Here is a 22,533-nt window from a genome sequence, read left to right on the forward strand (position 1 = left end):
TGTCACTTTCATAGGCTATAGAATAGTCTGATTATGCAGAGTTCAAAACAACTGGGAACTCGGAAATCTCTGACTTCAGTGCGTTCAAGACCACTGGGAACTCTGGGGGAAAAAACGGTCATCCAAGTTGGAATTCCAAGTCGTAAACTCTGGCATCTTTCTACAGCGCCAACATTACGACCTGAAGATCACTGACGTCATGATTTGACCTTTTTTTTTTTTTTTTTTAGTTCCCAGTTGAAAGCACCATAAGTCCTCACGAAATTATGAAAAATAATTAGATATCTCATTAATCATAATTTATTTGATTGAAGAACACTGTAGTCTTAAAGTCACTTGATGAACTATATATACATGGACAACATTTTCACAAATAAACTTCAGAACCTCTCTTCTCTGTACATTATAAATCATCTGTAACTGTCAAGTAAAACAAAGCTTTAAAACCATGTTTAAATGAACCTGAATCCAGAAAATGGATGGTGAAGTCACTTCCAGACACAGTAGAATCCTCCTCCTCACCACTCTATCATCTCTGCATTGTGTCATTCAGGGATAACTGATACTACAGCAGTATGTATAATGTATTCCACATATAAACCTTGTGCTTTTGTGGAACACTTCCTGTATCATTTTCATTGACACGATGAGGCCAATCTTTAACTGCGTAGCGAAGTCAGACTGTATCCGGGAAGGGGTCGTTTCTGGTGGGGGTGTCAACGTGGGCGATACGCGGGCATGTCCACTTTGTCTTTAGGGTTCAACTGCTGCTCTTCAAAACCAACACTGGGAGGGGGAAAGAGATGTGCTTATTAAACATCAGAGAAACAGACTCAATATGGCACATCCACAAGTGTTCAGAAACATCTACTTTTCTTATTTACAATAAAAGTGACTCCAAAAATGACAATACATTATTCACCATTCAGTTCCTATTGGGCAAAACACAACCAAAACAAACTACAAGTTCATAGAGTCACAAGATTGATGTAGTCGTCATTGCGTGCTTGAATTATGGGACCAAATATTAAACGTTTGACTACTTTAATAAACTATAAGTGTATTTGTCCAAATACTTATGACTTCTTCAAATAGGCGGATTAGATACATAAACTGCTTTCATTTCTAAACGGTAAAACAGATATGTATGAAAATACCCTCAAATAAAAGGTGGCATTTTGTCGCCTCATGAAACATTTGATCTCAAATCCAAAATTCTAGAAAATAGAGCCACATTTAATGTCTTAAGGATCAGACCCTTCTTTTGAATTTTTGCCTAAAATGACATACCCAAATCTAACTGCCTGTAGCTCAGGACCTGAAGCAAGGATTTGCATATTCTTGATACTATTTGAAAGGAAACACTTTGAAGTTTGTGGAAATGTGAAATGAATGTAGGAGAATATAACACATTAGATCTGGTAAAAGATAATACAAACAAAAAAACATGTGTTTTCTATTTATTGTTTAGTTCCATCATCTTTGAAATTCAAGAGAAAGGCCACAATATATTGCAGTTTAGGCACAATTTAAATTTTGGCCACTAGACGGCAGCAGTGTGTGTGCAAAGTTTCAGATTGATCCAGTGAAGCATTGCAATACTGGACTATTTTGTTTCAAGTCTGCCCAAATGTGCCAAATTGGTCAATTGATACATTTTCAAGTACATAACTATAGAGAACATACAAAAATGATATGGTAATACAAAATGTAAGTTTACGCACTCCCAGGAATGTCATACATTATGGATCATTAGCTTATACACTAATCTAGATGGCCGGGCGGGGTGGGTGTGGAGCCAGAGAGGGTTCAGACTGTAGAATCCAGTTCTTACATTTGAATATAAAAATGGATTTTATCAAACAAAACTATGCTACATTTTATCTCTGGGACCCTTAGCATGACACATCAGAGCAAGATTACTGAATGGAAGTACATTATTTACCTTCAGAGGTGAACGTATCAAACCAGTTGCCATGATAAGATTTTTATTGTTGTGCACTCTCCTCAAACAATAGCATGGTATTTTTTCACTGTAATAGCTACTGTAAATTGGACAGTGCAGTTAGATTAACAAGAACATAAGCTTTCTGCCCATATAAGACATGTCTATGTCCTGGAAAGTTTGCTGTTACTTACAACAGTCATGCTAATCACATTAGTCACATCATGGCAACGTACTCCTGAGTGGCGCAGTGGTCTAAGGCACTGCATCGCAGTGCTAACTGTGTCACTAGAGATCCTGGTTCGAATCCAGGCTCTGTCGCAGCCGGCCGCGACCGGGAGACTCATGGGCGGCGCACAATTGGCCCAGCGTCGTCCAGGGTAGGGGAGGGAATGGCCGGCCGGGATGTAGCTCAGTTGATAGAGCATGGCGTTTGCAACGCCAGGGTTGTGGGTTCGATTCCCACGGGGGGCCAGTATAAAAAAATATGTATTCACTAACTGTAAGTCGCTCTGGATAAGAGCGTCTGCTAAATGACTAAAATGTAAATGTAAAAATTAGTGCACGTTAGCTCAACCGTCCTGTATACAGGACACCGATCCCGTAGCGGTTAAGAAAAAGTATGAGATTCAATACGATCGTGCCTTGTTCACAATGAACATTTAACAGGCAATGTTCCATTAAAGCATTGTGTGAGGTGAAAAAACACTAAATAGATGTCATAAAAAAATACCTCAAGTGAGGAGTTCCCTTTAAATGTTGTATTGTTGCTTTAAAGTCATCCACACCATAGAAATACCACATCATATCTCAAACACAGAATGTAAAAATAAATGTTTATTATAAACTGGGTGGTTCGAGCCCTTAATGCTAATTGGCTGACAACTGTGGTATATCAGACCGTATACCACGGGTACGACAAAACATGTACTTTTAATGCACTAATTATGTTGGTAACCAGTTTATAATAGCAATAAGGCACCTCAGGGGTTTGTGGTATATGGCTAATATCCCACGGCTAAGGGCTGTAGCCAGGCACTCCATGTTGTGCCATCCATAAGAACAGCACCTAGCCGTGGTATATTGGCCATATACCACACCCCCTCGGGCCTTATTGCTTAAATGTATCATGAGCATTCAACAGCACTTCAATTTACAGAGCTTTTATAAAACATATTTTCATCTTGTAAGAAAGTTGTGCTATTTATGTACATATGGACCACAGATTCAGGAACCAGACAGTTGAACCATGTCATTTATATGCAGCACATATAGACCACAGATTCAGGAACCAGACAGTTGAACCATGTCATTTGTATGTGGCAGAAAGCGATTCAGAAGAATCAGAATCAAAAAGTGATTCAGTAGTAGAAAGTGATTCAGCACCAGAGTGGTCATGGTTACAGGTGGTTACTACAAAGCAGGATCAATGAGTTATCCAGCTAACTTGCCTAAATATTCTGAAATAACTTGTTTTATAGAAAGGTCAAGGTATAATAAAACAACCCAAAACACATAGCTATGTTTAGCTTTCTTAATGAACAAGAAAATCAATAGTTATTTCTGGTTGCTTATCAAAGTTAGCGTGCTAACTCATTGATCATGCTTTGTAGTATACCCTTCTGGGCTGCATTCAGCAGGACACAACGTTGGCCAACCTTTAGATAGAAATGTGCTATGTATGTTCAGAGTGGTCTGTGGTGGTCTATAGTAGTTCAGAGTGGTCTGTGGTGGTCTATAGTAGTTCAGAGCGGTCTGTGGTGGTCTATAGTAGTTCAGAGTGGTCTGTAGCGGTGTAAGCAGACATCTCCATTGAGGTGTGCCGTCAGGACTGTTCCCTGTGCCCCCCAACGGGCGAGCAGACACCCCATCTCTGGTAACCAGACACCCCGCTGGCCCTGATGCCCCCCCAGCTGCCACACACATATGGAGCCAGACCGGAACACCCCAACCACACTGGAGCCATGGACATCAACCTCCACCAGCCTAGGGAGCGAACACACACACACACACAAACAAACAAACAAACAAACAAACAAGAGAGAGGTTAACATACACAATTATCAGTCTCACCACCACCACTCTCTCTCTACTCCTTTTCTCTAACTACTCCCCCCCTTCTCCCCTCTTCCTGCCTACTCCCCCCCTTCCTGCCTACTCCCCCCCCTTCTCCCCTCTTCCTGCCTGCTCCCCCCCTCCTCCCCTCTTCCTGCCTACTCCCCCCTCCTCCCTCTTCCTGCCTACTCCCCCCCCTTCTCCCTTCTTCCTGCCTACTGCCCTCCTCCTCCCCTCTTCCTGCCTACTCCCCCCCTCTTCCTGCCTACTCCCTTCCCTTCCTGCCTACTCCCCCCCCTTCTCCCCTCTTCCTGCCTACTGCCCTCCTCCTCCCCTCTTCCTGCCTACTCCCCCCCTCCCCTCTTCCTGCCTACTCCCCCTCCTCCTCCTCCTTTCTTCCTGCCTACTCCCCTCCTCCTCCCCATCTTCCTGCCTACTCCCCTCCTCCTCCCCATCTTCCTGCCTACTCCCCCTCTCACCTCCCGGTGCAGGATTTGGGCAGGCCTAGTCTGGTTGCCAGGGCGACGGTGCCAGTCAGAGGGTTGGTGGCGACCAGAGAGAACAGAGCCCCTCCCTCTTCCTCCTCCAGAGCACACAGGGACGGGTGCTGCAGCAGAACAAACAGCACCCCCTGTAGGACGAATGGGGACATGACAAATCAAAATCAAAATGTATGTATTTCTCCAGGTATCAACACACTTCACAGAAAAATATCATTAAAAAAAAGAATAACGAATCAATAAAAACAAGAAACAACCAATAAATCAGGACATCATGACTATACATACCATCACTATACCTACAAAAGGTGGACAGAGTTCTACATTATCTCAATTCTCTGTCCTCTCTTGAAGTGTACACTTGTTCACTTCTCTTCATGGACTTAGAAGGAAAGGAGTGTCATAATAAAGATAGTGGACACTCCCTCCAACCCATGGATGGGTTATGGACACTAATGCTGTGTGTGTGTGGGAGAGAGTGCACAAGTGCACACAGAAAAAGGGCAGAGAATTGGGCAGTTTGGGACGCAGATACTGGGTGGTTTTGTAGAACAGAGGGGGACATGACAACATCATCACTATTCAGTCAAGGTGGGTTGAGGCTGTTGGTTAGACATGGGGAATCACATGGTGAGAAAACACACAGAACAATGATCAGACACTCTTCTGTTGGTTAGACATGGGGAATTACATGGTGAGAAAACACACAGAACAATGATCAGACACTCTTCTGTTGGTTAGACATGGGGAATTACATGGTGAGAAAACACACAGAACAATGATCAGACACTCTTCTGTTGGTTAGACATGGGGAATTACATGGTGAGAAAACACACAGAACAATGATCAGACACTCTTCTGTTGGTTAGACATGGGGAATTACATGGTGAGAAAACACACAGAACAATGATCAGACACTCTTCTGTTGGTTAGACATGGGGAATTACATGGTGAGAAAACACACAGAACAATGATCAGACACTCTTCTGTTGGTTAGACATGGGGAATTACATGGTGAGAAAACACACAGAACAATGATCAGACACTCTTCTGTTGGTTAGACATGGGGAATTACATGGTGAGAAAACACACAGAACAATGATCAGACACTCTTCTGTTGGTTAGACATGGGGAATCACATGGTGAGAAAACACACAGAACAATGATCAGACACTCTTCTGTTGGTTAGACATGGGGAATCACATGGTGAGAAAACACACAGAACAATGTCCTGTAGATTCTCTCACACATTATAGTAGGAACTAACACACTCTTTCTGCTACAGATAATACTCACATTAAATACACACAGTAAATACACACACACACACAATAAATACACACACACACTCACACAGAGGGAGTATCCTCGGAGGCAGGCCGTATCCGTGAAACCGTCTCCCAGAGTGATGCTCCGCAGCAGCTGCCCCGTCGTCACGTTCCTGACACACACACACACACACGCAGTTAGCAGAGATGATTCTCCCTCAACTGTAAACATATGTTGGAGAAGGCAAAAAAAAACAGATGCTCTTATCCTGAGCGACTTCCAGTCAGTGCATTCAACTAAGATCGGTAAGACAACCACATGTCACAGTCATTGGAAGTAAAATCGTTCCTCGATAAAGCAGCTGTCTGCAAAACCAGTGCAAGTGTCTTTGAAAGCCTTTCATCCTGGTCCTGGGGACACAAAGGGGTGTTCTGGCTCTAGAACTACACCGCTTATTCAAATAACCTCAAGGGTGCCCATTTAGGTCCCCAGGACCAGGAAGCACTGAATTAGCTACGGTCTCTTTCTCACCATAGAACAAGATGTCCGCTGTGGGTTGAGCCAATCAGAGCATCAGTCTGTCCCTCTACCGCGGCCACGGTCTGCACACGCTCAGTAGGACAGACCAGAGACAGGGAGGCTTGCAGCCTGCGAGAGGTCAGAGGTCAGAGAGACAGACACACAGAACACAAACCAGGCCAGACGAGAGAAGACCCTAGTTGCCCGTGGTTACCTGCCGTCCTCTGTGAGTGTGTAGACCTGCAGCGGGGGTGTGGCTGCAGAGTGGGAGGAGCTAACCAGCCTTCGGTTGGACATGCCCACCACCGTCTGGACCTCCCCCTCACACAGCACCGCCTGGGACAGACTGGAGCAGCACAGCACCCTACACACACACACACACAGGCAGGCACACACAGACGCACATGTGTACACACACAAATATTAATAGAAACATTTACAGATGCACATAGACAGAGAGAGACAGAGAAGAGGGAGATAGAGAGAAGAGAGGGAAAGAAGAGAGAGAGAGGGAGAGAAAAGAGAGAGGGAGAAGAGAGAGAGAGGCATAGGAGAGAGAGAGAGGCAGAGAAGAGAGAGAGAGGCAGAGAAGAGAGAGAGAGGCAGAGAAGAGAGAGAGGGGGAGAGAAGAGCGAGAGAGAGGCAGAGAAGAGCGAGGCATAGGAGAGAGAGAGGCAGAGAAGAGAGAGAGGCAGAGAAGAGAGAGAGGCAGAGAAGAGAGAGAGAGGCAGAGAAGAGAGAGAGGGGGAGAGAAGAGCGAGAGAGAGGCAGAGAAGAGAGAGGCATAGGAGAAAGAGAGAGGCATAGGAGAGAGAGAGAGAGGCAGAGAAGAGAGAGAGAGAGGCATAGGAGAGAGAGAGAGGCATAGGAGAGAGAGAGAGGCAGAGAAGAGAGAGAGAGGCAGAGAAGAGAGAGAGAGGCAGAGAAGAGAGAGAGAGGCAGAGAAGAGAGAGAGGCAGAGAAGAGAGAGAGGGAGAGAAGAGAGAGGGAGAGAGAAGGAGAGGGGCAGAGAGAGAGAGAGAGAGAGAGGCAGAGAAGAGAGAAGGAGAGAGGCAGAGAAGAGAGAGAGGCAGAGAAGAGAGAGAGAGGAAGAGAAGAGAGAGAGAGGGAGAGAAGAGAGAGGGAGAGGATAGAGAGAGGGAGAGAAGGGGGAGAGAGAGGAGATAAGAGAGAGAGAAGAGAGAGAGGGGGAGAGAGAGAAGAGAGAGGGGGAGAGAGAGAGAGGCAGAGAAGAGAGAGGGGGGGGGTAGTACCTGGCCTCTCTGATTTCCAGCTGTCCCAGAGTCACACAGAGAAGCCCAGGAGCGTCCGGCACAGGAAACACTGACATCACTGACTGTTAAACACACACACATTAAATACACACACATTATGAATGAGAATGCCAAGTGTGCAAAACTGTCATCCAGGCAAAGGGTGGCTAATTGAAGAATCTTAAATATAAAATATATTTTGATTTGTTTAACACTTTTTTTGGTTACTACATGATTCCATATGTGTTATTTCATAGTTTTGATGTCTTCACTATTATTCTACAATGTAGAAAATAGTAAAAATATAGAAAAACCCTTGAATGAGTAGATGTGTCCAAACTTTTGACTGGTACTGTATATATACACACATACACTACTACTGTATTTAACACAGTTGTTACAGACACGCATTAAACACACAAACACAAAGCTACTTCTATGAAACCTGTTTTTGATTTGTCATTATGGGGTACTGTATATACTGTATGTAGATTGATGAGGGGGGGAAAAACTATTTCATCCATTTTAGAATAAGGCTGTAACGTAACAAAATGTGGAAAAAGTCAAGGGGTCTGAATACTTTCCGAATGCACTGTATGTATGTATGTATGTATGTATGTATGTGTACACACACACACACACACACACACACACACACACAACTACTTCTGTATTTAACAGTTGTTACACAAACACCCATAAACAATATAAAACTCACAGTTGTTACACACACAGACACACACACAGACACACACACAAAGTTACTTCTATGAAGGTCCAGGTGTGCAGTCGTCTCCAGTGTGGGGGGGTGGTCTGACCCCAAACACACACCTCCCACTCTCCTGCCACCGCCACACACACCCCTACTGACGGCCACGACACACAGCACACATCCACCAGGCTGCCTCCTGCAGGGGACTACACACACACACACACACACACACACCAGAATATTATTACACACGCTGAGACATTATTCTCTGAAGTGAGTTGTGACATGGATGTTGAAATACACAACAGTGACATCACGGTACTGACCTTCAGTGTGTATGAGAGGTTTAAGACACTCTCCTCTCTCATCCTATCCTTCCTCTCCTCCTCTTCCCTCCTCTCCTCCTCTTCCCTCATCTCCTCCTCTTCCCTCATCTCCTCCTCTTCCCTCATCTCCTCCTCTTCCCTCCTCTCCTCCTCTTCCCTCCTCTCCTCCTCTTCCCTCATCTCCTCCTCTATTGCCTCTCCTCTCTCCTCCCCTCTCTCCTCTTCTGTGGCCTGTCTGGTTGAGTGGAGAGAGGGAGCTGGCTGGGGTAGAAGCTGAGGAGGGGGCGATGGAGGGGGTGTATTTGGGGTTGGAGGGAGAGTCTGGGGCAGTAGTGGAGGAGCGGGCTGGAGCAACAGTTGGGGCAGGGAATGAACCAGGCTGGGGCGGCAGGGAGCGACGGAGGGAGGGGAGGAGGAGAGAGAGATGGCAGGAGAGGGGCAGGGAGAGAGGGAGGGAGGAGACAGGGCTTGGGTGGAGGGACTATAGGGGAAGGGGAGGGTCAGAGTGGGGGGGGCAGGGAGCGCAGGAGAGGGGGGAGGGTCAGAGTGGGGGGGGCAGGGAGCGCAGGAGAGGGGGAGGGGCAGAGTGGGGGGGGCAGGGAGCGCAGGAGAGGGGGAGGGGCAGAGTGGGGGGGCAGGGAGCGCAGGAGAGGGGGAGGGGCAGAGTGGGGGGGCAGGGAGTGCAGGAGAGGGGGAGGGTCAGAGTGGGGGGGCAGGGAGCGCAGGAGAGGGGGAGGGTCACCGCCCCTAAAGAAGGTAATTGAGGGCTGTCAGGGAGAGAGAGGGGTATGTCAGGGTTAGGGCTCAAGGGGTTAGGGGTCAAGAGGTTAGGGGTCATCCCTAAGGAAGGTAAGGGGGGGCTGGAGGAGAGGGGAAAGGAGAGGGTGTGTCCGTGAGGGGTGTGGCTGGTTAGGGAGGGGCTAAGGAGGAGCAGGGAGGGGCTGGGGGGGACAGCACACTCTGCATCTGTCTCCGTCCGAAGGGCAGGACATTTGGTAAGGCAGTCGATAGAGAACTCCGTAGGGCACGTAGAAGGGCACTTAGGATCTGTCTTTGTGTGGAAGGATGGACACTCCGTAGTGCACTTGGTAAGGCACTCGGTAGGGCACTCGGTCTCTGTTTCAGTGCGAAGGGAAGGGCCTTCAGCAGGGAGTAGGCCTGTCTGCTGGTCTACTGAAGGAAAGTCTGTAGACTGGCCTACTAAAACGGTAAGCTGATGGTCTGTAGACTGATGGCCTATAGGCTGGTCTACAGGGTGGTCTGTAGACTGATGGCCTATAGGCTGGTCTACAGGGTGGTCTGTAGACTGATGGCCTATAGGCTGGTCTACAGGGTGGTCTGTAGACTCATGGCCTATAGGCTGGTCTACAGGGTGGTCTGTAGACTCATGGCTTATAGGCTGGTCTACAGGGTGGTCTGTAGACTGGCAAACTGAATGGTACTCTGAATGGAGGTCTGTAGACAGGCCTAGTGAGTCTGTAGACTGCTGGTCTATAGGGTGGTCTGTAAGATGCTGGCCTATTGATCTGTCTATAGACTGTTCTACTGATTCTACCGGAGCGACACAGTCTGTGACAGGAGGGGTGAGGCTGAGAGAGATGGGCTCGGACGTAGGCGCTTTAGACGTCAGACCGCCCGTGTCACCGTGGAGACCGTGGACCGAGTCTTTGCCGTGGCGACGACGCATGTTGTAAGGGGAGAAGGGTTCCGGTTCAGGGACGGAAACGGCAGACGAGGCGCGTAGCTTCTGGAGCTTTAGCCGTCCGAACTGGTCGTCGGGGAGATGGAAATCCTGGAGGTCAAAGGTTGAGATGACGCGGCCCAGACTCCCAGGGTGCACTGCTGGTCCTCCAGGGGAGAGGGAGGGGAGATGGGGCGGGTGGGAGGAGGGCAGGAGGAGAGACCACACACTCTCTACACACAGACAGAACACATGGACAGAACACACAGACAGAACACACAGACAGAACAACACAGACAGAACAACACAGACAGAACACATGGACAGAACAACACAGACAGAACACATGGACAGAACAACACAGACAGAACAACACGGACAGAACACATGGACAGAACACATGGACAGAACACACGGACAGAACAACACAGACAGAACACACAGACAGAACAACACGGACAGAACACATGGACAGAACAACACAGACAGAACAACACAGACAGAACACACAGACAGAACAACACAGACAGAACACACGGACAGAACACATGGACAGAACAACACAGACAGAACACACAGACAGAACAACACAGACAGAACACACAGACAGAACACACGGACAGAACACATGGACAGAACAACACAGACAGAACACACAGACAGAACAACACAGACAGAACAACACAGACAGAACACACGGACAGAACACATGGACAGAACAACACAGACAGAACAACACAGACAGAACACACAGACAGAACACACAGACAGAACAACACAGACAGAACAACACAGACAGAACACATGGACAGAACAACACAGACAGAACAACACAGACAGAACACACGGACAGAACAACACAGACAGAACACACAGACAGAACAACACAGACAGAACACACAGACAGAACAACACAGACAGAACACACAGACAGAACAACACAGACAGAACAACACAGACAGAACACATGGACAGAACAACACAGACAGAACACACAGACAGAACAACACAGACAGAACACACAGACAGAACACATGGACAGAACAACACAGACAGAACAACACGGACAGAACAACACAGACAGAACACATGGATAGAACAACACAGACAGAACACCACAGACAGAACACATGGACAGAACACATGGACAGAACACATGGACAGAACACATGGACAGAACACATGGACAGAACACACAGACAGAACACATGGACAGAACACATGGACAGAACAACACAGACAGAACACATGGACAGAACACACGGACAGAACAACACAGACAGAACAACACAGACAGAACAACACAGACAGAACAACACAGACAGAACAACACAGACAGAACAACACAGACAGAACAACACAGACAGAACAACACAGACAGAACAACACAGACAGAACAACACAGACAGAACAACACAGACAGAAAGGATGAAAATGTTAGTTGATAAGTGAAGTCATACTGAAAGGTAAAAACCTTCAGATACACCACAGACACGGCTCAGTCCCACCTTTGCGCTGCTTTGGTGTGTGAATGAGGGGAGAGCCACAGCTCCTTCTGAAGATGGGATAAAGCTGTTCCTCCACACCTCCAGAGAGAGGCCAGCGCTCCGGACCTCCACCGCCAGGGAGAGGCTGTGAGGCTAGGGTAAGAGTGGCCGGGGTCTGGGTGTTGTCTGGGCCTGGTGCTGGAGGTTCCGAGTCCAAACTTAGAGAGCGGCCCAGTCTCGGCCTCCTTCCTCTCCCTCTCCTCCTCCGGCCTCTGACAGGCCGAACACTGCAGGCTCTGGAAGGTAAACACTCACTCTGATTGGTCCCCGACTCCGAGGTAAGCATCTGATTGGCTGATGGCCCCTCGACTGGTGTGTGATTGGTCTGTGAGTTGGAGGGTTGTGCTAGTGAGTCTGAGAGTGTGTGTGTGTTGGACGTCCGGCCCCTGCTCCTTCTGTGGCGCCCCCTGTTGAGCTGGTTCAGAATGACGGCCTGCAGGTCTCTGAAAGTAGCATTAACAAACACGTTATATTAGATTTGTGAACCACACACACACGAGACGGAGCAGGCTCACACATGGACACACCCTCACATTCAAATTACAGAAATAGAAATGCCAAATTCAACTACATTCAGCCACGGGATGGATGTACTGCCAAATTCTCTAAAACAACGTTGGAGGCAGCTTATAGTAGATAAATGAATATAAAATTATCTGGCAACAGCTCTGGTGGAACTTGAAAACTTGAGACATCTGTGGCATTGTGTTGTGTGACAAAACTGCACATTTTAGTGTGGCCTTTTATTGTCCCCAGCACAAGGTGCACCTGTGTAATGATCAAGCTGCTTGATATGCCACACCTGTCAGGTGGATGGACTATCTTGGCAAAGGAGAAATGCTCACTAACAGGGATGTAAACAAATTTGTGTACAACATTTGAGATAAATACGTTTTTTATGCATATGGAACATTTCTGGGATATTTTATTTCAGCTCATGAAACATGGGACCAACACTTTACATGTTGCGTTTATATTTTTGTTCAGTGTAGTTAGCTGGTCCATACATCAAAAGTAGTATGTTGAAAAAATTAAATGTGGAAATTTGTATTTCAGAATCTAGACATACTCCAAAAGCACACTATTAGGAGTATAATGACTCCAAGATGTTGTCTGTATCACTTACGGTTCACGGATCATAGGGTCTTACAGGAGGCAGGTATAGAGCTACCGCTTACAAGGAACGGCACACGGACGAATACAAGAAAGGTCGCTACGACCTCCGACGAGACATCAAACATGAAAAAGGACAGTATAGGAGGAAGGTGGAATCCTATTACACCGGCTCCGACGCTCATCGGACTACAATGGGAAACCCAGCTGTGAGATGCCCAGTGACGCGGAACTCCCAAACGAGCCAAATGCCTTTTATGCTCGCTTCGAGGAAAACAACACTTGCATGAAAGCCCCTGTTGCTCCAGATGACTGTGTGATCTTGCACTCCGTGGCCGATGGGAGTAAAACTTTTAAAACAGGTTAAAAACAATTGCAAGGCCGCCGGGCCAGACGGAACACCAGGGCGCAGTCTCAGAGCATGCGCAGACCAGATGGCAAGTGTCTTCACAGACATTTTCAATCTCTCCTTGTCCCGGTCTGAAATCCCAACATGTTTCAAGCTGACCACCATTGTCAGCGTTCAACACCATAATTCCCTCTAAGCTCATCACCAAGCTGGGGACCCTGGGACTGAACACCTCCCTCTGCAACTGGGTCCTGGACTTCCTGACGGGCCGGCCCCAGGTGGTGAGGGTAGGCCACAACACCTCTGCCACAGTGACCCTCAACACAGGGGCACCTCAGGGGTGTGTGCTTAGTCACCTCCTGTACTCCCCGTTCACCCACGACTGCGCGGCCACGCACAACTCCAACACAATCGTCAAGTTTGCTGACGACACGACGGTGGCAGGCCTGATCACCTACGGTGATGACACAGCCTACAGGGAGGAGATCAGAGACTTAGCAGTGTGTTGTCAGGACAACAGCCTCTCCCGCAACGTGAGTAACGCCAAGGAGCTGATCGTGGACTACAGGAGAGTTTTAAGTTCCTTGGCGTCCACATCACTTAACATGGTCCACACACACCTGCAGAGTCGTGACGAGGGGCACAACAGCGCTTCTTCCCCCTCAGGCATCTGAAAAGATTTGGCATGGGCCCTCGGATCCACAAAATGTCCTACAGCTACACCATCGAGAGCACCTTGACTGGCTGCATCACCGCTTGGTATGGCAAATGCACCGCCCTCGACCGCAAAGCGCTACAGAGGGCGGTGCGGATGGCCCAGTACATCACTGGGACTGAACTCCCTGCCGTCCAGGACCTCTATATCAGGCGTCAGAGGAAGGCCCGAAAAATTACCAAAGACTTTAGCCACCCAAGCAATAGACTTCACTCTGCTACCGTCCGGCAAACAGTACCAGGCACCCCTAAGCCATAAGACTGCTAAATAGTTAATTAAATGGTTAACCGGACTATCTGCATTGATCCGATCTTGCACTGACTCTATGCACACGCACAAGACTACAGGTAACTGCCCAAATAATGGAAAAGCTTGAGTAAATGAGGGATGAAGTATATTGAAAGCAGGTGCTTCCACACAGGTGTGGTTCCTGACTTAATTAAGCAATTAACATCCCATCATGCTTAGGGTCATGCTGGGCAGGCCATTATTTTAGCTACCATGGCTATGCCTTCACAGGATGACAATGCCCCCATCCACAGGGCATGAATGGTCACTAAATGGTTTGATGAGCAGGAAACCGATGTAAACCATATGCCATGACCGTCTGTCACCAGATTTTTTTTGTTTTGTCATTTAGCAGACGCTCTTATCCAGAGCGACTTACAGTTAGTGAGTGCATAAATTTTTCATACTGGCCCCCCGTGGGAATCGAACCCACAACCCTGGCATTGCAAGCACCATGCTCTACCAACTGAGCTACAGGAGGCCAACCCAATTGAACCCTTATGGGAGATTCTGGAGCGGCGCCTGAGACAGCGTTTTCCATCACCATCAACAAACCAAATGATGGAATTTCTCGTGGACGAATGGTGTCGCATCCCTCCAGTAGAGCTCCAGACACTTGTAGAATCTATGCCAAGACGCACTGAAGATGTCCTGGTGGCCTAAGCTTTATGTTGGGGTTTCCTTTATTGTGGCAGTTACCTGTATATCAACTACTACGGTTCTCTACTTATATAAATAATGTATATAACACAACATATAACTTATATAACCATATATACAGGACCAGTCAAAAGTTTGGACACGCCTACTCATTCAAGGGTTTTTCTTTATTTTTACTATTTTCTACATTGTAGAATAATAGTGACGACATCAAAACTATGAAATAAAACATATGGAATCATGTAGTAACCCCAAAAAAAGTGTTACACAAACAAAATACATTTTATATTATTCAAAGTAGCCACCCTTTGCCTTGATGACAGCTTTGCACGCTCTACAATGTAGATAATAGTAAAAATAAAGAGAAACCCTTGAATGAGTAGGTGCGTCCAAACTTTTGACTGGTCCTGTAATTGGAGGACTGTAGCCTAGGGCTTTAACATGCCCTAGACCTAGGCTACACAGGTAACCTATAACAGAACAATTTCACTTCTGAACCAAGAAATATACATTTTCAAGACAAGACATGAATTTCATTGATTTAATCATTTAACGTTTACATTTTAGTTTCATTGATAAAGAGTTTTGTCTTGGAAAACATGAATTTATCTCAAATGCTCGCATGAGATCTGCATGAAAACAAGGCACATTAAAGATGTTCTGGCTCAACGCCCTATTAAGACACTACGTTGGTGTTTCCTTTATTTTGCCAGTTACTTGCATATATTTATATTTACATTCACACACACAATCTCTCACAATCCCACACACATTCACTGCATACGCACGCACAGACACACACACTTTCACACTCATCATATGCTGCTGCTAGTCTGTTCTTTAATTTACACTTATTATTATCGATCCCGATGCCTAGTAACTTTACCCTGCCTTCATCTATACAGAAGTTTACATACACTTAGGTTGGAGTCATTAAAACTCGTTTTTCAACCACTCCACAAATGTCTTGTTAACAAACTATAGTTTTGGCAAGTCGGTTAGGACATCTACTTTGTGCATGACACAAGTAATTTTTCCAACAATTGTTTACAGACAGATTATTTCACTTATAATTCACTGTATCACAATTCCAGTGGGTCAGAAGTTTACATACACTAAGTTGACTGTGCCTTTAAACAGCTTGGAAAATTACAGAAAATGATGACATGGCTCTAGAAGGTTCTGATAGGCTAATTGCCATAATTTGAGTCAATTGGAGGTGTACCTGTGGATGTATTTCAAGGCTCAGTGCCTCGAACTCAGTGCCTCTTTGCTTGACATCATGGGAAAATCTAAAGAAATCAGCAAAGACCTCAGAAAGAAAATTGTAGACCTCCACAAGTCTGGTTCATCCTTGGGAGCAATTTCCAAACACCTGAAGGTACCACGTTCATCTGTACAAACAATAGTATGCAAGTATAAACACCATGGGACCACACAGTCGTCATACCGCTCAAGAAGGAGATGCGTTCTGTCTCCTAGAGATGAACGTACTTTGGTGCGAAAAGTGCAAATCAATCCCAGAACAACAGCAAAGGACCCTGTGAAGATGCTGGAGGAAACAGGTACAAAAGTATCTATATCCACAGTAAAACGACTCCTATATCGATTTAACCTGAAAGGCCGCTCAGCAAGGAAGAAGCCACTGCCCAAAACCGCCATAAAAAAGCCAGACTACGGTTTGCAACTGCACATGGGGACAAAGATTGTACTTTTTGGAGAAATGTCCTCTGGTCTGATGAAACAAAAATAGAACTGTTTGGCCATAATGACCATCGTTATGTTTGGAGGAAAAAGGGGGTTGCTTGCAAGCCGAAGAACACCATCCCAACCGTGAAGCACGGGGTGGCAGCATCATGCTGTGGGGGTGCTTTGCTGCAGGAGGGACTGGTGCACTTCACAAAATAGACGGCATCATGAGGAAGGAAAATTATGTGGATATATTGAAGCAACATCTCAAGACATCAGTCAGGAAGTTAAAGCTTGGTCGCAAATGGGTCTTCCAAATGGACAATGACCCCAAGCATACTTCCAAAGTGTGGCAAAATGGCTTAAGGACAACAAAGTCAAGGTATTGGAGTGGCCATCACAAAGCTCTGACCTCAATCCTGTAGAAACTTTGTGGGCAGAACTGAAAAAGCGTGTGCGAGCAAGGAGGCCTACTAACCTGACTCAGTTACACCAGCTCTGTCACTGTCAGGAGGAATGGGCCAAAATTCACTCAACTTATTGTGGGAAGCTTGTGGAAGGCTACACGAAACGATTGACCCAAGTTAAATTTAAAGGCAGTGCTACCAAATACTAATTGAGTGTATGTAAACATCTGACCCACTGGGAATGTGATGAAATAAATAGAAACTGAAATAAATCATTCTCTCTACTATTATTCTGACATTTCACATTCTTAAAATAAAGTGGTGATTCTAACTGACCTAAAATAGGGAAATTTTACTAGGATTAAATGTCAGGAGTAGTGAAAAACTGAGTTTAAATGTATTTGGCTAAGGTGTATGTAAACTTCTGACTTCAACTGTATACAGTGAGGGAAAAAAGTATTTGATCTCCTGCTGATTTTGTATGTTTGCCCACTGACAAAGACATGATCAGTCTGTAATTTTAATGGTAGGTTTATTTGAACAGTGAGAGACAGAATAACAACAAAAAAATCCAGAAAAACGCATGTCAAAAATGTTATAAATGTATTTGCATTTTAATGAGGGAAATAAGTATTTGACCCCTCTGCAAAACATGACTTAGTACTTGGTGGCAAAACCCTTGTTGGCAATCACAGAGGTCAGACGTTTCTTGTAGTTGGCCACTAGGTTTGCACACATCTCAGGAGGGATTTTGTCCCACTCCTCTTTGCAGATCTTCTCCAAGTCATTAAGGTTTCGAGCCTGACGTTTGGCAACTCGAACCTTCAGCTCCCTCCACAGATTTTCTATGGGATTAAGATCTGGAGACTGGCTAGGCTACTCCAGGACCTTAATGTGCTTCTTCTTGAGCCACTCCTTTGTTGCCTTGGCCATGTGTTTTGGGTCATTGTCATGCTGTAATACCCATCCACGACCCATTTTCAATGCCCTGGCTGAGGGAAGGAGGTTCTCACCCAAGATTTGACGGTACATGGCGCCGTCCATCGTCCCTTTGATGCGGTGAAGTTGTCCTGTCCCCTTAGCAGAAAAACACACCCAAAGCATAATGTTTCCACCTCCATGTTTGACGGTGGGGATGGTGTTCTTGGGGTCATAGGCAGCATTCCTCCTCCTCCAAACACGGCGAGTTGAGTTGATGCCAAAGAGCTCGATTTTGGTCTCATCTGACCACAACACTTTCACCCAGTTCTCCTCTGAATCATTCAGATGTTCATTGGCAAACTTCAGACGGGCCTGTATATGTGCTTTCTTGAGCAGGGGGACCTTGCGGGCACTGCAGGATTTCAGTCCTTCACGGCGTAGTGTGTTACCAATTGTTTTCTTGGTGACTATGGTCCCAGCTGCCTTGAGATCATTGACAAGATCCTCCTGTGTAGTTATGGGCTGATTCCTCACCGTTCTCATGATCGTTGCAACTCCACGAGGTGAGATCTTGCATGGAGCCCCAGGCCGAGGGAGATTGACAGTTCTTTTGTGTTTCTTCCATTTGCGAATAATCGCACCAACTGTTGTCACCTTCTCACCAAGCTGCTTGATGATGGTCTTGTAGCCCATTCCAGCCTTGTGTAGGTCTACAATCTTTTGTCCCTGACATCCTTGGAGAGCTCTTTGGTCTTGGCCTTGGTGGAGAGTTTGGAATCTGATTGATTGATTGCTTCTGTGGACATGTGTCTTTTATACAGGTAACAAGCTGAGATTAGGAGCACACTCTTAAACGGAGTGCTCCTAATCTCAGCTTGTTACCTGTATAAAAGACACCTGGGAGCCAGAAATCTTTCTGATTGAGAGAGGGTCAAATACTTATTTCCCTCATTAAAATGCAAATCAATTTATAACATTTTTGACAAGCGTTTTTCTGGATATTTTTGTTGTTATTCTGTCTCTCACTGTTCAAATAAACCTACCATTAAAATTATAGACTGATCATTTCTTTGTCAGTGGGCAAACATACAAAATCAGCAGGGGATCAAATACTTTTTTCCCCTCACTGTATCTACCTCGTACCTCTGCACAGTGATCTGGTACTGGTACTCCCTGTTTATAGCTGCACAGTGATCTGGTACTGGTACTCCCTGTATATAGCTGCACAGTGATCTTGTACTGGTACTCCCTGTATATAGCTGCACAGTGATCTGGTACTGGTACTCCCTGTATATAGCTGCACAGTGATCTGGTACTGGTACTCCCTGTATATAGCTGCACAGTGATCTGGTACTGGTACTCCCTGTATATAGCTCCACAGTGATCTGGTACTGGTACTCCCTGTATATAGCAGCACAGTGATCTGGTACTGGTACTCCCTGTATATAGCTGCACAGTGATCTGGTACTGGTACTTCCTGTATATAGCTGCACAGTGATCTGGTACTGGTACTCACTGTATATAGCTGCACAGTGATCTGGTACTGGTACTCCCTGTATATAGCTGCACAGTGATCTGGTACTGGTACTCCCTGTATATAGCTGCACAGTGATCTGGTACTGGTACTCCCTGTATATAGCTGCACAGTGATCTGGTACTGGTACTTCCTGTATATAGCTGCACAGTGATCTGGTACTGGTACTCACTGTATATAGCTGCACAGTGATCTGGTACTGGTACTCCCTGTATATAGCTGCACAGTGATCTGGTACTGGTACTCCCTGTATATAGCTGCACAGTGATCTGGTACTGGTACTCCCTGTATATAGCTGCACAGTGATCTGGTACTGGTACTGGTAATATTTTCATCCCACCCTGGCGTGGAACCACTCTAGCAACCTGTGGCTCTGAGAAGAGGCCATGCGTAGCCGTCTTGTGGTTCTGACGTAGTCCTCCACAATAGAATAGAGAACAATGCAATCAAGTAGAATAGAACAGTAATAGATATTAAAAGCGACCACTAACCTGTGGCTCTGTGAGGAGGCCATGCGTCTTGTGGTTCTGATGTAGTATTCTACAGGGAACGGCAGACCTTCCACCAGAGTGCACGAGTCCAGTGCACCCCCAGTGTCACACAGCGACAGGTCACACAACCCAACGGCCCCTAACTCTGAGGCGCCCACAGCTCCTGAATCACCTCCCTCTTCTCTCTCTTTCTCTCCATCTCTCCTCAGGTTCGCCCCTTCCTTCTCTATCTCCTTCTGTCCATATTTCCTCTGTTCTCTCTCCTCTCCAGCTCTCCTTTCCTTCATTGCCTCTTTATCTGGAGTTTCCCTCTCCTCCTCCTCCTTTCCCTTCTCTCCCTCCTCCTCCTCTTTCTCTGTCCGTGCGTCCGGCTCCAGTCCATCCTCGCTGGTCTCCGTGTCATACCTCGACCCTGCCCGTCCCCCCTCGCCGCCCTGGGCCCTCCCCCTCCGCTCCCAGCGCTGCCGGCTTCTCCGTGACCTCAGCCGGAGGGAGGGGCTTCGTCTGTGACCCCCTGCCGGGTCAGGGTTAAGGTCAGGGGTCCGAGGGCAAGAGTCATCGACAGAGAGGAGGAAGCGGACGGACGGACTCCTCCACCTGGGGTTCTCAGATTCCACCAGACACGATGCCGCCACAGTCGAATCTGGACACACACACATTACAACGTCATTCCCAATACACATTACAACCTGAACCCACACACTACCACCTTAATGATATCATAGTGGTAAGCTCAAATATGCTAACGTCAAAAAACTATTTACACCACTTAGTTTCTAATACAGGCAGACTGACCTCCAGCGAGGCCTAGTGGTGAGGCCGAACCTGGGGCTGTCCTAGCAGGGCTAACCAGGGAGAGGGAGGGTAGAGCTGGGTTGGGAGAGGTGCTGGCTGTGCCTGGGTCTGTCTGGTCCTGGAGGTTCTGCTCAGAAATCCGGCTCCTCACATGCTTCCGCACGGCATCTGAACGCTCAGCTCGCTGTGTGTGTGTGTGTGTGTGTAGGGGGGATAATGTACATCAATGTTGGCAAACACATGTGCAGTAACACACACACACACACACACACACAACACAGATAGCATCACAATCATGACTGATTACTACACACACTAACCTAACCCCACCAGTGCATGCCCCCCTCCCCTCCCATCCCCACACACACTTGCTGACGCCTTTAGACACAGTATTTCTCACCTGTAATCTCTGCACTGTCCTGGAGTACTCCCTCTGTAGTAGGGCCAGTTTCCGCCTCAACTGGGACACATACAAGTGTAAACACACACACTTACCAAGCTACTTGAGAAGGAAGGTAGGCCTAGCTACATTACATTTTAAGATAGCTTACACAGGGCCCTACTATATGTCAATAATACACCTACCTTCTCCTTGTCATCGCAATGGAGCACGCTCTCCAAATTATCCTCCATTCTTGTCACGCGATCCTAACGGTCACCTTTGACAGTTAGTTAACACACAAGAGACGTTTTCCAAAAAACAATAGATTTAGCAAGTGAACAAGCCTACAAGTCACAGAATCATAGCTAGCGTTAGCTGACAAACTAGCTAGCTAACTAGTGTTAGTTGGCAAATTACTTTAACTAGCTGACATTTTCAGAATATTAGCTTGTAGCTACAGTCTTAATACAATATAATCATTGGATAAACGTACCATTCAAAGCCATTTGTTTCTATATTTATCGGCGTCAATACGCTAGTAAATCACGTTTGACTAAGGAAGGATTTCAATCCATTCGCTGTTTTTTCTGGTTCAGTCAATGAACAAAGCAGACCAGACCCAGCTGGTATCGCATTGGTGTCTATGGGAGAGCCACCCTGTTAAGGAGACCTGAACTGATCATTTTTTTAAATGGTAAACGGCCTGAGTGAACTATATTTATTTATCCCCCATTTTTGTCCAAACTCTCCCGCGACTTCACGGTGCAGACAAGACCAGTGGATAACCGAAAATGCAACCGCCGATTCACTGCCGCATTACACTGACTGCTTCTCAGAAGGAAGGACTGCGAGGGTGGAGTATATCTTCTTCTTCTTTGGTATCATGGTGTTCACACATTTTGTTTGTGCATGCTGCCACCTACTGTGCGGTGGTGTGTGTTCAATCACGTTACATTTGTGATACAAACAAATAAAACAGAGGTAGAAAAGATTGCAACCCCAACCAACCCTACACCTGTATAACACAGAGGAGGCTGGTGGAGGAGCTATAGGAGGACGGGCTCATTGTAATGGCTGGAATGGAATAAATGGGACGTTATCAAACATATAGAAACCACAGCTGTGTTCGAATACCCATACTAACATACTGTATAGTACAAACTTAATGAGTAGATGCTACATTTTAGTTAATATTAGTGTACTGTAAACGAACGGTATCCTTTCAGTTGACCGTACTAGGGCGGCAGGTAGCTTAGTGGGTAAGAGCATTGTGCCAGTAACCGAAAGGTCGCTGGTTCTAATCCCCGAGCCGACTAGGTGAAAAATATGTCAATGTGCCCTTAAGCAAGGCACTTAACCCTAATTGCTGATGTAAGTCGCTC

General features: G+C 46.5%; 2 protein-coding genes across 2 annotated transcripts; both read right to left on the reverse strand.

Moving 5' to 3' along the window:
- Positions 1-2,769: 2,769 nt before the first annotated feature.
- LOC121560197 (partner and localizer of BRCA2) lies at positions 2,770-8,677 on the reverse strand. The gene is made up of 8 exons (XM_041873233.2): positions 8,580-8,677; positions 8,307-8,459; positions 7,542-7,624; positions 6,503-6,652; positions 6,301-6,417; positions 5,854-5,941; positions 4,480-4,631; positions 2,770-3,931 (listed from the first exon to the last, which is right to left on the reverse strand). Exons 1-8 carry the CDS (start codon positions 8,667-8,669, stop codon positions 3,721-3,723), a joined length of 1,044 nt encoding a protein of 347 aa, XP_041729167.2. The 5' UTR covers positions 8,670-8,677; the 3' UTR covers positions 2,770-3,720.
- A 443-nt stretch (positions 8,678-9,120) lies between these two features.
- On the reverse strand, positions 9,121-21,998 carry LOC121560204. Its single transcript, XM_045218404.1, has 7 exons — positions 21,645-21,998; positions 21,355-21,428; positions 21,170-21,229; positions 20,770-20,953; positions 19,975-20,617; positions 11,769-12,250; positions 9,121-10,493 (listed from the first exon to the last, which is right to left on the reverse strand). The coding sequence occupies exons 2-7, from the start codon at positions 21,400-21,402 to the stop codon at positions 9,121-9,123; spliced, it is 2,790 nt and encodes a 929-aa protein (XP_045074339.1). The 5' UTR covers positions 21,403-21,428; positions 21,645-21,998.
- Between the last annotated feature and the right edge of the window lie 535 nt (positions 21,999-22,533).

This window comes from Coregonus clupeaformis, unplaced genomic scaffold, assembly GCF_020615455.1.
Source record: "Coregonus clupeaformis isolate EN_2021a unplaced genomic scaffold, ASM2061545v1 scaf1546, whole genome shotgun sequence".
In the NCBI taxonomy this organism is placed as follows: Eukaryota; Metazoa; Chordata; class Actinopteri; order Salmoniformes; family Salmonidae; genus Coregonus; species Coregonus clupeaformis.